The sequence below is a fragment of the Phodopus roborovskii genome, unplaced genomic scaffold (genome assembly GCF_943737965.1).
Source record: "Phodopus roborovskii unplaced genomic scaffold, PHOROB, whole genome shotgun sequence".
Classification (NCBI taxonomy): Eukaryota; Metazoa; Chordata; class Mammalia; order Rodentia; family Cricetidae; genus Phodopus; species Phodopus roborovskii.
In genome coordinates, this window is record NW_026126599.1 from 1,850,550 (window position 1) to 1,863,623 (window position 13,074).

Genomic DNA, 13,074 nt, shown 5'->3' on the forward strand with positions numbered 1-13,074 from the left:
GAGGTGCCCAAGTGGGTTACTGAAAGGAAAACCTAGTTTTAGAAATGGCTTGGAATGACCAGAAAACAAGCCTCAGCATAAGACATCTGCTGCTATACTACAAAAATGAAGTTGTTCAGTTGGCAAGATCCACAAAGGCTGGGACCAGGGTTCAAATCCGTGGGACCTGCTTGTGCAAAGTAATGAACCCTATAAATTGTCCTTTGACTTACACACACACATATGGACAGTACTCTCATAAATAAAGAACAACTTTGATGGGTAGTGGTGGTGCATGCCTTTAATCCCAACACTCAGGAGGCAGAGGCAGGCAGATCTCTGTGAGTTCAAAGCCAGCCTGGTCTATAGGGCTAGTTCCAGGACGACTAGGACTGTTATACAGAGAAACCCTGTCTCAAATCCCCTCCCCCACAACAAAAAGCAATCTAAAAAGCAAGAAGTTGTGCTGGAGACATGGGTCAGCTGGTACTGTTTGCCTAGCACACAGGGAACCCTGGGTTCCATCCTCCAACACTGAATGAACCAGCTGTAATGATGCACACCTGTAATCACAGCAGTCATGGAGGCAGAAGATCAGGAGTTCAAATTTATCCTTGGCTACATAGAAGTTTGAGGCTAGCCTGGGCTACGGGAGACCATGTCTCAAAACAAGAAGTCAAATAAGTCAAAAGCTAAATAGTTTCTCACTACCTACTTTGTATTCCAGTTTTGTTCAAAGAAAAGAACACAGACAAAGGGAAGCAAGCTGATATTCGTGGTCTATGTGCACAAAGGGCTGGCGTTTTGCTGTGGCATGGTTTCACTACCGGGTTCTGGTATGAAGACTCGGGTCTGTGACAGGCTTGAGTCACTGTGGAAAGCTGTCCAGGCCTCTGTGGTATGAGGGCCATACTGGGCAGGATATCACATTGGAGTTGGGCCCTGAGAGGATCCTGTGACATACACAGATGGAAGAATAAGACCACTGTCTGCAGGGAACCTGAGGATGCTGAGGAAGCATTTGGAGGTGTGCTGCAGGGCTGAGCCATGTCCTAAACTCCCCGCGGGGACTCCCTCCATTGGGCAGCACAGAAGTCTCAGGTCTCCCGGCCCTGTGGGTAGAAGGGCTCAGCTCTGTTCCAGGCTGCTGGAGACTTGGCTCTGTGGCTTTCTTCTCAATATTTGTCCTTTGCCTCCGGCTTCTCATCCATCAAATCTCTAAAGCCCAGCTTTTCTAGTGGTTCTGGGGCCATCAGCTGCCTGGAAGAGAAAGATGCTTTCATGGACCATGCCCAGCCTTCCAGTGCCCCCATTTTAAAACAGAAAAACAGACCCAGAGAACAGTGCCCTCCCCACAGTGTGAGGAGCCAACAGGCCATGTGAGTCCCAAGGTCCCTCCCAGCCACACAGCCAGTCCAAGTTCACAAGGAAAGGGGCTGAGGATGTGGGCGTGGTCAGACAGTGCCACATGATCCCATGGGAGCTAGCGGAGCCTGGGAGAGCTGAGGCTGTGTCCCCATAGTTGAGGAGGACCAGGGGCGGGAAGAGCAGGGCCCATCAGTGAGCTCCAGGCCAGTGCGACACACACACACACAGCCAAAGGAATATTTCAGTGTGCCTCTGCCCCCTAAGAGAACCCACTTAGAAAGAGGTCCTTCAGATTTCCAAGGCAGGAGCCACTCAAGATGAGCCCTAAGCTGTGCTGCTCTGGCACCTTCAGGGGGCTCAGCCGCGACTGCCTGTCCCTGCGCCACTCTTTCCAGGCACGTGTGATGGGTTTTCACGCCCTCCAGAAACCTTTGCCTCTCTGGAGAGGGGGCCAGGAGGGCTGTAAGGTCAAGACTGGGCTGCACGGGCCAGGCCTCTGAGGTTACCCATGGCCATGAGGCCTAAGGAGGGATGTTTTAATTTAACTTTTATCTATTTTATTTTATCTTTGTTTATCAAGACAGGGTTTCTGTGTCGCTCTGGCTGTCCTGAAACTTGCTCTGTAGACCAGGCTGACCTTAAACGGATCTTCCTGCTTCCCCTGCCTCCCTAGTGCCATGATTAAAGGCATGTGCCAACACTGCCCAATGTTAATTTTTACTTTTTAATTGCATTTATTTATGCGTGTGTGTGTGTGTGTGTGTGTGTGTGTGTGTGTGTGTGTTAGGTCAACAATATTGCTTGCTTGTACTCACCTAGCTCAGGCCTCATAAGTCACAAAAATGGACAGGCAGGGGCAGGGTGTGGATTCTGTGGGTAGAACCCACATACTCTGAAATGCATTACTAATGAGCCACACTCCAGCCCCTCACTGGGGGATTCTAGGCAGGTGCTCTACCACTGAGCTATATCCTCAGCTCTGTTTTTCTTATTATTTTGAAATAGGATCTCAATAAATTGTCCAGATGGTTCTTGACCTCATTCTGTAGCCTCAGCCTCTCCTGTATTACAGGCTCCTGTATTGCTCTCACTGCTGAATTTGCCCAGCTTGTCTGTGGGAGCCTCTCCTTTTGCAGACACCAAGACACAGGGACTGGGCCTGGGGAAGGCAGGGACCTGCTCACATCCTTATCCTAAGGCTGCCGTCACTTTGTCCCTCTTCTAAAGCTCAGCAGCCCCAAGAAGACATTCTTGGCCACCTTCTGAGGCTACAGGCAAGCCCAGCTCTTGGAAGCTGAGTGCCAGCTATGCGCCATTTGGAAGCAGCAAGATCAGAACAAACTCAAGCACTCAAGCTCTGTTTGCAACGGCAGCACAAGGCCTTACAGTTACTTGTCCCCACTGCCTGAGCCAGATCCCACGTAACCCCCACATGCCTACACCTCAGGGATTTGTCTGGGTTTGTCAAACAAAGACTGCAGGCTTAAGTGGACCATTGGCGTCTCCCACCTTGAGAGACTGGGGTGCCTGAATTCCAGTGTGTGCAACTGAGACAGGCCCCTCCCCTGTGTAATGACACGCAAGCTGCTTCTTCACGTTCACAATTGGGATGGCTCTTATTCTAAAGCAAAGCTCCTCAGATCCCTGTTTTTGTTGGTTTAAAAGTAAACTTGGAGGAGTGCAGGCATCATCATCCATCATTGCTTAAGTCTCCTATTGTCCCCATTACATTCCAAACGGCTTTCAATGGGAGGGATGGTGCAATGCATGTTCTTACGGGCTGAGAATGTGGAAAGGCATGAAGACCTGTCAGCTCAGTTGGCGTGCTGTGATGTATGAGAGCTTAATGACAGGGACAAAGCTCTGAGGAATGGGGCTGTCACTCACAAAGAGGTTCTCAGGACAGCTCGGCAGCCTTGGTGCCACCTCACCTGCTAAGCTGTGACTTCTTCCAGCAAATATCAGCCACTCTGATGTGGCCAGGGAGGTGGTTGAGTTGGTAAAATGGACCTGGGTTCTTTCCCCAGAACCCACATAAAGCAAGTTGGGTGTGCTAGTGTGTCTGCAATCCCAGCACTGGGAGGCAGAAATGGGAGGATCCCTTGGCTTGCCTGTGGCCAGCACAGCCTAATCAGTGAATTCCAGGCCAGTGACAGACCTTGTCTCAAAAAAACACAGTGGGAGTTGGAGAGATAACTCAACAGGTAAGAGTGCTTGCTGCTCTTTCAAAGGACCAGGGCTCAGCTCCCAGCACCCATATGGTGGCTCACAACACACACACATACACATACCAAAGGGGAAACAAATAGAAAAATCCAAGCAGAACCCTAGGCCTGAACAAGGTGCAGCTTGCTGGGCATTTTGCAGAATAGGCTGTGGAGCTGCAGGAAGCTGTGATTGGAATTCAGGTCAGAATTGTGACGGTGTGTACTCGCCTTTGCATCCTGCACATTAAATACTCTTTAGATTCATTTCTGCACAAAGCGTTTTCAAAATTCTTGTCGCGGAGACACTTCATGAATTTTTCTTTAAAGCTTTTACATTCACCTAGAAAGAAAAGGAAGACAGTGTCCTGTTTGTAAAGAGAAGGCCTGACCTGCTCATATTGTTTCCTTGCTGGGGCTGTGGATGTGGCTCTGGGGTAGAGTGCAATTGCTTGGGTTCAATCCCCATCACTTCAAAACAAAAACCAAGGGGTGAAGTGATGGCTCATTGGTTATGATCACTGGCTGCTCTTGCAGAGAAACTTAGTTTGCTTCCTAGCACCCACGCTGGGCAGAAAACAAAAGCCTGTAGCCCCAGTTCCAAGGGATCAAACACCCTCTTCTGGTCACCATGGAACCTGCACACATGTAGTGCGTACACTCAGGTGCACACACATACACTCAGATACACATGTATACACTCAGATACACACACATACACTCAAATGCACACACGTACACTCAAATGCACAGACATACATTCAGATACACAGACATACATACATACACTCAGGTGCACACACATAAACTCAGATACACACATATACACTCCGATGCACAAACATACAGATACACAGACATATACTCAGATGCACACTCATACAGTCAAATGCACAGACATACATTCAGATATACATACACTCAGGGTCACACACACATACACTCAGATGCACACTCAAATACTCAAGATTCCTAGACCTACACTCAAATGCATACTCAAATACTCAGATGCACACTCATATACTCAGATGCACAGACATACACTCAGGTGCACACACATACACTCAAATATACACTCAAATACTCAGATGAACACACATACACTCAGATGCACATCAAATACTCAGATGCACACTCATATACTCAGATGCGCACACATATACTCAGACACACACTCAAATACTCAGATGAACACACATACACTCAGATGCACATCAAATACTCAGATGCACACTCATATACTTAGATGCATACACATATACTCAGACACACACTCAAATACTCAGATGAACACACATACACTCAGATGCCCATCAAATACTCAGATGCACATCAAATACTCAGATGCATACACATATACATAAAGTTTAAAAATAAAATTTTAAATAAATTTTAAAACAGAAAATTTCCCAGTGAAATGTTGATAAAGACATAATAATCTAAGGGTAGCGTGAGATGCCTCAGTGGGCAAAGGTACTTGCTACCAAGACTGTCAACCTGAGTTTGACCTCCAAGACCCATGAGGTAAAGAGAGACCCCTCCCCTACTTTCACAAGTTGTCCTTTGACCACATGTGTGCCATAGCACACCCTCAAACACACTAAATAAATATAATTTAAAAACACAACAGTCTCTAAAGCTGTCCCTGAAACTGGAGTCTCCACAGCAAATCACCTAGCGCTCAATCTATACTAACACACCACCATAAACACTACAGCAGCCTTCCTCTCCCTCTCTTTCTCTCTCTCTCTCTTTCTTCTTTTCGAGACAGGGTTTCTCTGTATTGCTTTAGAGCCTATCCTGACACTCCCTCTATAGACCAGGCTGGACTCGATCTCACAGAGATCCGCCTGCCTCTGCCTCCTGAGTGGTAGGGTTAAAGGTGTGCGCCACCACTGCCTGGCAGCCAGCAGCCTTTCTTAGGGTTGGTTTTGTTTGTTTGTGGCAGGTATGGGGTTTTTGTTCGTTTGTTTTTGTAGTGCTGAGGACCAGACTCTGGGCCACTTGTTCCTGTGCATGCTATCCTGGGTCATGAGAACATCCCCAACACTCTCCTGGTTGTTTTTGGTTTTGTTTTGTTTTTCCTTCACATGTTTCAGTTTTCCCAAAGGCACATTAACTGTAGAGTTCAGAACTGTGAATTCTAATCCACTGGGCTGGAGGCACAGCTCAAAGGCAGAGTGCTTGCCCAGCATTGCCAAGCCTGGGTTCTAGCCCCAGTGTTAGATACCAAAAAGCTTTTTGAAAATATTTCTTTGCCTAATGTTCACTGAAGACCCAGAGCCTCAAGCTGGGGGGGGGGGGTGGGGGATGAGGGGCGGCTCCTGGACTGGCAACAGGGGAGCTTCACATTCAGTCCCACTCCAGGAGTCCCATCACCCTCCTGGTCACCTTAGACCCAGGTCTGAGCTCTCACTTGGAAGATCCATGCAATGGCAGGTGGCTCTCTGAAATAAGGATCCTCAAGACTCAGTTTCCCTGCCTGCACCCACACAGGGCTCTGAGCACGCCCAGCCCCAGTCTGTGAGGTGCCTGAAGCTCTAATTGCTCTGCACTCCTAGGCCCCCACCCACCCACCAGATCGAGCATCCCAGATCCCGGGTTTATCACCCCACAAACTGTCTCTCAGATTCAGCACCTCACACCCCATTCCCTCTCGTCCACTTCTAACTCCGCAGACAGTGTACCTAAATCCAGTAGCCCTGAACCTGAACCTGCCATCCATCACAGAAAAACAGCACTCCAGACTCTGCCACGAGACTGAGCACCCCAGACCCTAAACCCAGATCCAGTAACCCTAAGCCAGGTCCTGCACCCATAATCCTGTCACCCAATCCCGGCGTCCCTGATCCTGCTATCCAGAACCAGTATCCCAGACCTTGCCACCCACATCCAATACCCCTGACTCTGTCACCTGTCACCGAGAAAAGCATTCCAGACCCCACCACTCAGACTCAGCACCCCAGGCGCTGCCACCCAGTTTCAATGCCCCTAACCCTGCCACCCAATACCCGGTCGCCGGCAGCCCGAGTCTCGCTTGGCCTCACCGAAGTGGTCCAGAGGGAAACTTCCTTTATCTGGTGGCCGAGGCTGGAAGCTTTTGGTCCCGAAGTTCATTGCGGTCGACATGACGGCGGAATCAAGAGCAGTGAACAGCGGCAACGCAGGGCGGATGGCCGAGCACCGAGCAGGACCAGGAGAAGCGCCGAGTTAGTCGAGCAGTGGACCTGCCCCGCCCCGCCCGTCCAGGCCCCGCCCCCTCAGTGCTCTGATGGAGCGTAATGGTGGCTGCAGTCAAGCGCTTTCCCGTCCTCTTCTCAGTAGAAGCCCAGGCATCTTTTAGTATCCATGAGCAAACAAGATCAGAGAGGTGCAGCCCCTTGCCCGAGCATGCCAGTTTGTGTTCCGGTGTCTTCATCCCATCCAGCTGTCTGTCAGGGACTGAGATTCCCATATGCTCAGAGTCTAAGCACGGCAAGAAGTATACTGAAGGACACTAGCTTCCGGTGGGTGTTGTGACACAGTTCCGCCAACAGGGGTTTTACAGTCAGAAATTAAAGCACCTGTAGCCCTGGCTGGGGAGGTTGAAGCAGGAGGATTGCCTGAGTTTTAGGCAAACCTGGGCTACACAGCAAGACCCAGTTTCACGAAACAAAACTGCCCAAAAGGACATTTATGGCTCAAGAGACTGGAATTCTAAGCCTAAGGTGTGGGCCATTAGCTCCACGGTGGGCTGCTGTCCTTGCTGCCTGCTCTAGGGAGCCCAGGTTCCCCACCCGCCCCAGCCTCTGGAGTGTCCTGTCATCTTGGCTAATTCTAGATTGCTAGAAGAAATGTTCCTTCTGGGCCTCCACTTCTGGTGGCATTCTCCCCCTGTGTCTGTGTTCAAGCATTCCTCATAGGAGGACATTGCCACCTTGGGGTTGGACCATCCCAACATCTTTTTTCTTTATTTCTTGCCTTTTTTTTTAAGTCTCGTTTTTTTTTTTTTTTTTTTTTTTTTTTTGACACAGGGTTTCTCTGCATAGTCCTGGCTGTCCTTGAACTCACTCTGTAGACCAGGCTGCCTGCCTCTGCCTCCAGAGTGCTGGGATTAAAGGTGTGTGTCACCATGCTTAGCTCATGGAACAATTTCAACCCCAGCTGCTCACATCTGCCACGACATTATTTCAGAAGAGGCCATCAGGTCCTAGGGAGTTGGGAAGGAATATTCTATGATGATGGGATGCAGTCTACTGACTTGTTATGGCAGCAACACCTGTCCACAGACCCCTGCTTTTCAGCTGGGGGACAGAGAAGACCACTTGCTCCTTGCCTCCCAACACTGGCTGTGATTGTGGGATGCTGTTTATCATCCCATCTCAGCCACAAATGGCTTCTGTGTCACACATCCATCCAGATCCTGGCAGTAAGCAGGACGAGCATCAATGAGCTCATAGCAGCATCTTGGGGCCAGCTCTCCCTCTATAGTCCTGGTAGATCCCAACATCACTAATACTTCCAGTGCTGGGTAGAAGGAAACAATTCCTAGGGGCTGCAGAGAGGTGCACGGCCAGCAGATTTTTAGCTCCCACCCTCTTCCACCTTGCTTGACAACCCTCCTCCATAGCTATCCATTGGTCTTCTTGCTGGATCCCTTCTTGCGTGGAAGGCTGGATTTAGCTTCTGGTGTCCAGACCTATAGACAGCCTTGCAGAGGGGTACCACCTCCCTACTCAAACCTCCAGAAAGTCCATTCCAATTCTAGTTCAGCTTACCTCTCAAGAAGGGGCCTAGGGAGATGCCTTAGCAGGCAAGAGTACTTGCTATACAAACATGAGAACCTGAGTTCAAATTCTCAGAGCCCCCCCAAAAGCCAGTCCGGTATCATTGGCCTAAAAGCCCAGCACTGAAAGGGGTTGGGGCTTGCTAGCTGCCAGCCTAGCTCCAGGATCAGCAAATACCCTATCACAAGGGGATAAGTTGGACAGTGATAAAGCAGGACACCTGACCATCCTCTTGGGGTTTCCACCTGTGCATGAGGTACACACACACACACACACACACACACACACACACACACACACACACGAGGCGGGGGGGGGGGCAGGGTTAAGAGAGGAACGACTCCAGAAGGAAAACTGTACTTTGTCCTTGTCGTGTAAACAACTCTTTTTCTACCTTCTCCATGGCTGGAACCAGGGGCCACACACTGAGTTACTCATTAATTTTTTTGAACTGTAAACAATGGTGGCTTTTATCTGAGCAAGCAGCCCTCTCTGCTTAAAATGAAAGGACATCTCTATCCCTGAGGTGTCAGGACCTCTGTTAGCAGCCCTGAAGAACCAAGAAAGTATCAGGGGCTGTGCCATGACAGCAAACTTTTAATCTGGCATTCCTAGGAAATAATACTGCCTTGTATGAGCTTCATGTTGTTTGTAGCTCTGGCTGCCTCAAACTCACTGAGATCTGTCTCCTAAGTGCTGGGTTCTTAAGTGTTGTGATCAAAGGTGTGCACCACCACACCCCGCTGCTTAGCTGAGGTGTGTGTGTGCGTGCATGTGTGCGCGTATGTGTGTGTGTGTGTACACCTGTGTGTACACATGTGGAGGCCAGGGCAGGATGTCAAGCGTCTTCTTCCATATTGCTTCGATGTGGGGGTCTCTCTCTGAACTGGAAGCTCACCATTTTTGGCAAAGCTGGTTAGCCAATAAGCTTTCAAGATTCATTTGTCTGTGTCCCCCTCCCCAGTGCTAGGGTTACTGGCATGCATGTCTGCTTGGTTTTTTATGTGGATGGTAATGATTCAAACTCAAGTCCTCATGAATAATCATGCAGCAAGCATGCTTACTTACTAAGTCATCTTTCCATCTTTTCAGACACAGTCTCTCACTGACCCTGGGACATCCTAATTCAGGAAACTGGTTTGCCAGTATACTCCAGGGATTTTCTACTCTGATTGGTCATCAGTAGGAATACTCATAGGTTTTCTGTAACTCTGATAATAGGTTTCTCTGCTAATGCAATAAGCCAGATCAAGTCAAATTAAGAAGTAAAAGATTGGGTGGGCAAGGGTGACCCAAGCCTTTAATTCAAGCACTTTGGAGGCAGGGCAGGAGGATCTCAGTGAGTTCAAGGTCAGCCTGGTCTATGAAGTGAGTTTCAGGACAGCCAGGACTGCTATACAGAGAAACCCTGTCTCAAAAAAACAAAACAAAAAGTAAAAGATCAGATATATTTGAGCAAAGCAACTCCCGGGTGAGTCCTCCAGGCCCAGAGATCAGGATGGGGGTTAGGGGGCAGGAGAGGAATCACATGGCTGATCCGAAGGAGGAGGCTTAAATACCCTGTGATTGCCAGGCACTGAAACATGCTCCACAAGCTGGGTTTTTGCCCAGTCATGACAGGCAGGGTCTTGAGCAGCTAACAGTCTACTGGGAGAAGCTGCTTCCAGGAATGTGGAACTGGACTCCCAGCAGCCTCTCTGGGAGGGTGGAGTTTGGAGAGAGAGAACTGGGACAGAGACGGAGATTCCAGCTGAGCATCATGTACCAACTGCCTGGCTTTTATATGGATGGTGGGGGATCTAAGCCCAGGTCCAAGTGCTGGCACAGCAAGCACATTACCAATGAAGCCATCTGTCCAGTCCTGAGATTTATTTTTAATAATCTTCAGTTTACATATATGAAAAGTGGCGAGAGAACTCCCAGCTTTGACATTATGTTGTACTGCACCAGCCCACTTGGGCTGACAATAGTAGGATGGCTATGTCCTTGGACTGATGGTGTTCTACACCTAGCTTCTTCCAGGCCACCCAGGCCTCCTCCCAGCATGGCACTAAAGGCTGGGTGGGAACTGTATCTCTTTTTGACCTAGCCTGTGGAGTGCTACAGTATCCCCCACAGTGCCTCTAAATCCAAGTGTGGGGAAATAAAGTCCCCTTCTGCTAGAAAGATAGCAACATCATATTACATGGAGGACATATGATCAGGAACATCTTGTGTGGTCATCTTTGGTGGGTACTCACCCACCTCCCCATCAGGTCAAGGTCAGATCCAACCTGAGCCAGCCAATCAGAGTTGTGCATACAGGGATTACTCAGGGCATCTGTCAGCCCAGCCCTCAGTAAGTCTGATGAGAACAGACCCTCAGCGGATTGAGCAACCATGCTGGAGACAGTTAGTGCCACACCTTTGCAGGGTGTGGGGGAAATTCCATAACAATTTAAAAAGGAAACAGCCTGGGGCTGGGGATGTAGCTCAGGAAAAACTAAGATTTAATCCCCAGCACTTGAAAAAAGAAAGAAAGAAAGAACAGCTATAGGCATGATGGTGCACACCTACAATGCCAGTCAGCACTCTGGAGGAGTCAATGGTCAGCCTAGACTACATACGTTAAAAAAGACTTTAGAAGTGGGGATGTAATTCAATAGTACAGAGTTAGGTCTCAAACCCCGGACAAACTGAGGTGCCTTTTAGTATATCAAAACAGACCTAGCCACCAGGTTCTCCCAGCATTCCTCAGTCCCTACCTGTTCCAGGGTACATGGCTGGCACACTCTGCCCCCTACCTTAAACTTCCCTATCTAACCCAGCCATTTAAATTACCTGTCTCTTTTCATCTACCCTTTCCTCTCCTGGCTCACCCTCTCCTCTCACCCCCCCCTCACATTGCCCAGCTCAGGATTATGGACTCTTCCAGATGTCCCTACCTCTGGCCATGCTCTCCCTCATATCTACAGTAAATGTTGTTCACCATACCTAGGAGCAGCCATGTCCTTCCTCTTTCTTTCTTTCTCTCTTCCTTCCTCCCTCCCTCTCTCTTGCTTTCTTTCCATTCATGGATCACCTGCCTAGAATCCCCCAGTGAGGGGCTGGGGTGTGGCTCAGTGGTAGAGCACCTGTCTAGAATCCCCTAGTGAGGGGCTGGGGTGTGGCTCAGTGGTAGAGCACCTGTCTAGAATCCCCTAGTGAGGGGCTGGGGTGTGGCTCAGTGGTAGAGCACCTGTCTAGAATCCCCCAGTGAGGGGCTGGGGTGTGGCTCAGTGGTAGAGCACCTGCCTAGAATCCCCCAGTGAGGGGCTGGGGTGTGGCTCAGTGGTAGAGCACCTGCCTAGAATCCCCCAGTGAGGGGCTGGGGTGTGGCTCAGTGGTAGGGCACCTGCCTAGCAAGGCCTTGGGTTTGATTCCCAGCATCACGAGAAATAATAACAATACTCCCCCCACACACACACACGTACACTTCACTACTACTTTGCAATATCTACTTTGCAACATCTCTTGCAGATGTGTACAGGAGCAAGTCTTACTATACAGGACAAGCTGTCCCAGAGCTCACAATCCTCCTGCCTTCTCCTCCCCAGTGCTGGGATCACAGGTGTGCCCACCTCCCTTTGCTTTACTTTCATATCGTTAGCAGATTACTTTGTGACAGTTTAAGGCTAGGAACAACGTGAACATACACACCCACCACACCCAACACAGCAGAGGAGGCCCGTGTCTAATTCTGGGTACACAGTCGTGTTAAAAATAGCATTAAGCAATGTATGATGAATGTATAGTAAGGGACACACTGGGCTTGAGGAAACTGTGGAATGACTGATACTTAACTAGCTTAATTGTGGTAATGGCCCAGACACATGCCCAAACTCATCAGAATCCGTTTTAAATACCACCCATCTTTTTTTTTTTTTTTGTTCTCAGCTCTTGGGAATGGGGCCCTGGACCTGGTGCATGCTGGGTGAGTGATCTGTTGCTAACCTGTACCTATCTGCAGCCCAGATTTTGTGAACTATTCATATGGTTTTGTATATGTTGATAGTATTATAAGTGTGTTGGGTAGGTGGGGAAGCTGTGCAAGCAGGAGGACTTGTGTTTTATCCCCACAACCATGTAAAAAGGCCGGCAAAAAACATATAGTACACACTTGTAATCAGCACTGATGAGGCAGAGACAAAAGAACCCCCTCCCCTGACACTCAGCCGGGCAGCCAGCCCAGCCAAAATGGTGAGCTCCACGCCAGTGAGAGATCCTGTCTGGATAAACAAGGTGGAGCTGAGGAAATAGCTCAGGGGGTAAAATGCTGTGCAAGTCTGAGGATTCCCAGATCCTATGTGAAAGTGGATGTGGTGTCCCAGCGCTCTTACAGCAAGACGGGAGACATCCCAGAAGCCCTTAGGCCAGCTAGTGTCTAGCATGCAGCTGCAAACAAGACTGTCTCAAACAAGGCGGGAGGTGAGAAGTGACAGCAGAGGTCATCCTCTGACCTCTCCTCGTACGCTGTGGCATACGTGTGCTTGCATACGGACACACAACACACACACACTCTTTCAATTGCACTTGATGCATACTAGTAATCTAAACTCTAATGAAGGAGAGGCTGAAGGATTAGGAGTTCAAGGTCAGACTCAGTTACATAGTGAGTTTAAATTAAGGCCAGCCTGAGCTACGTGAGATGTGAGACCCTTTATCAAATAAACAACAACAACAAAAATCCTTCCCCCCAATAGCCCTCAAGTTAGCTGAGTAGTGCTGCCTGTAATTCC

At 49.2% G+C, this 13,074-nt stretch overlaps 1 protein-coding gene across 1 annotated transcript; it reads right to left on the reverse strand.

Moving 5' to 3' along the window:
* Window positions 1-265: 265 nt before the first annotated feature.
* On the reverse strand, window positions 266-6,766 carry LOC127237260 (cytochrome c oxidase assembly protein COX19). Its single transcript, XM_051205409.1, has 3 exons — window positions 6,599-6,766; window positions 3,783-3,894; window positions 266-1,239 (listed from the first exon to the last, which is right to left on the reverse strand). Exons 1-3 carry the CDS (start codon window positions 6,678-6,680, stop codon window positions 1,155-1,157), a joined length of 279 nt encoding a protein of 92 aa, XP_051061366.1. The 5' UTR covers window positions 6,681-6,766; the 3' UTR covers window positions 266-1,154.
* Window positions 6,767-13,074: the final 6,308 nt, after the last annotated feature.

Coding starts and splice junctions, on each gene's coding strand:
- LOC127237260 (XM_051205409.1), bottom strand. CDS start 6,680: ATGTCGACCGCAATGAACTTCGGGACCAAAAGCTTCCAGCCTCGGCCA. Junction 3,895..6,598: donor TTTCCCTCTGGACCACTTCG/GTGAGGCCAAGC, acceptor TTTTCTTTCTAG/GTGAATGTAAAAGCTTTAAA. Junction 1,240..3,782: donor TTAATGTGCAGGATGCAAAG/GCGAGTACACAC, acceptor TTTCTCTTCCAG/GCAGCTGATGGCCCCAGAAC.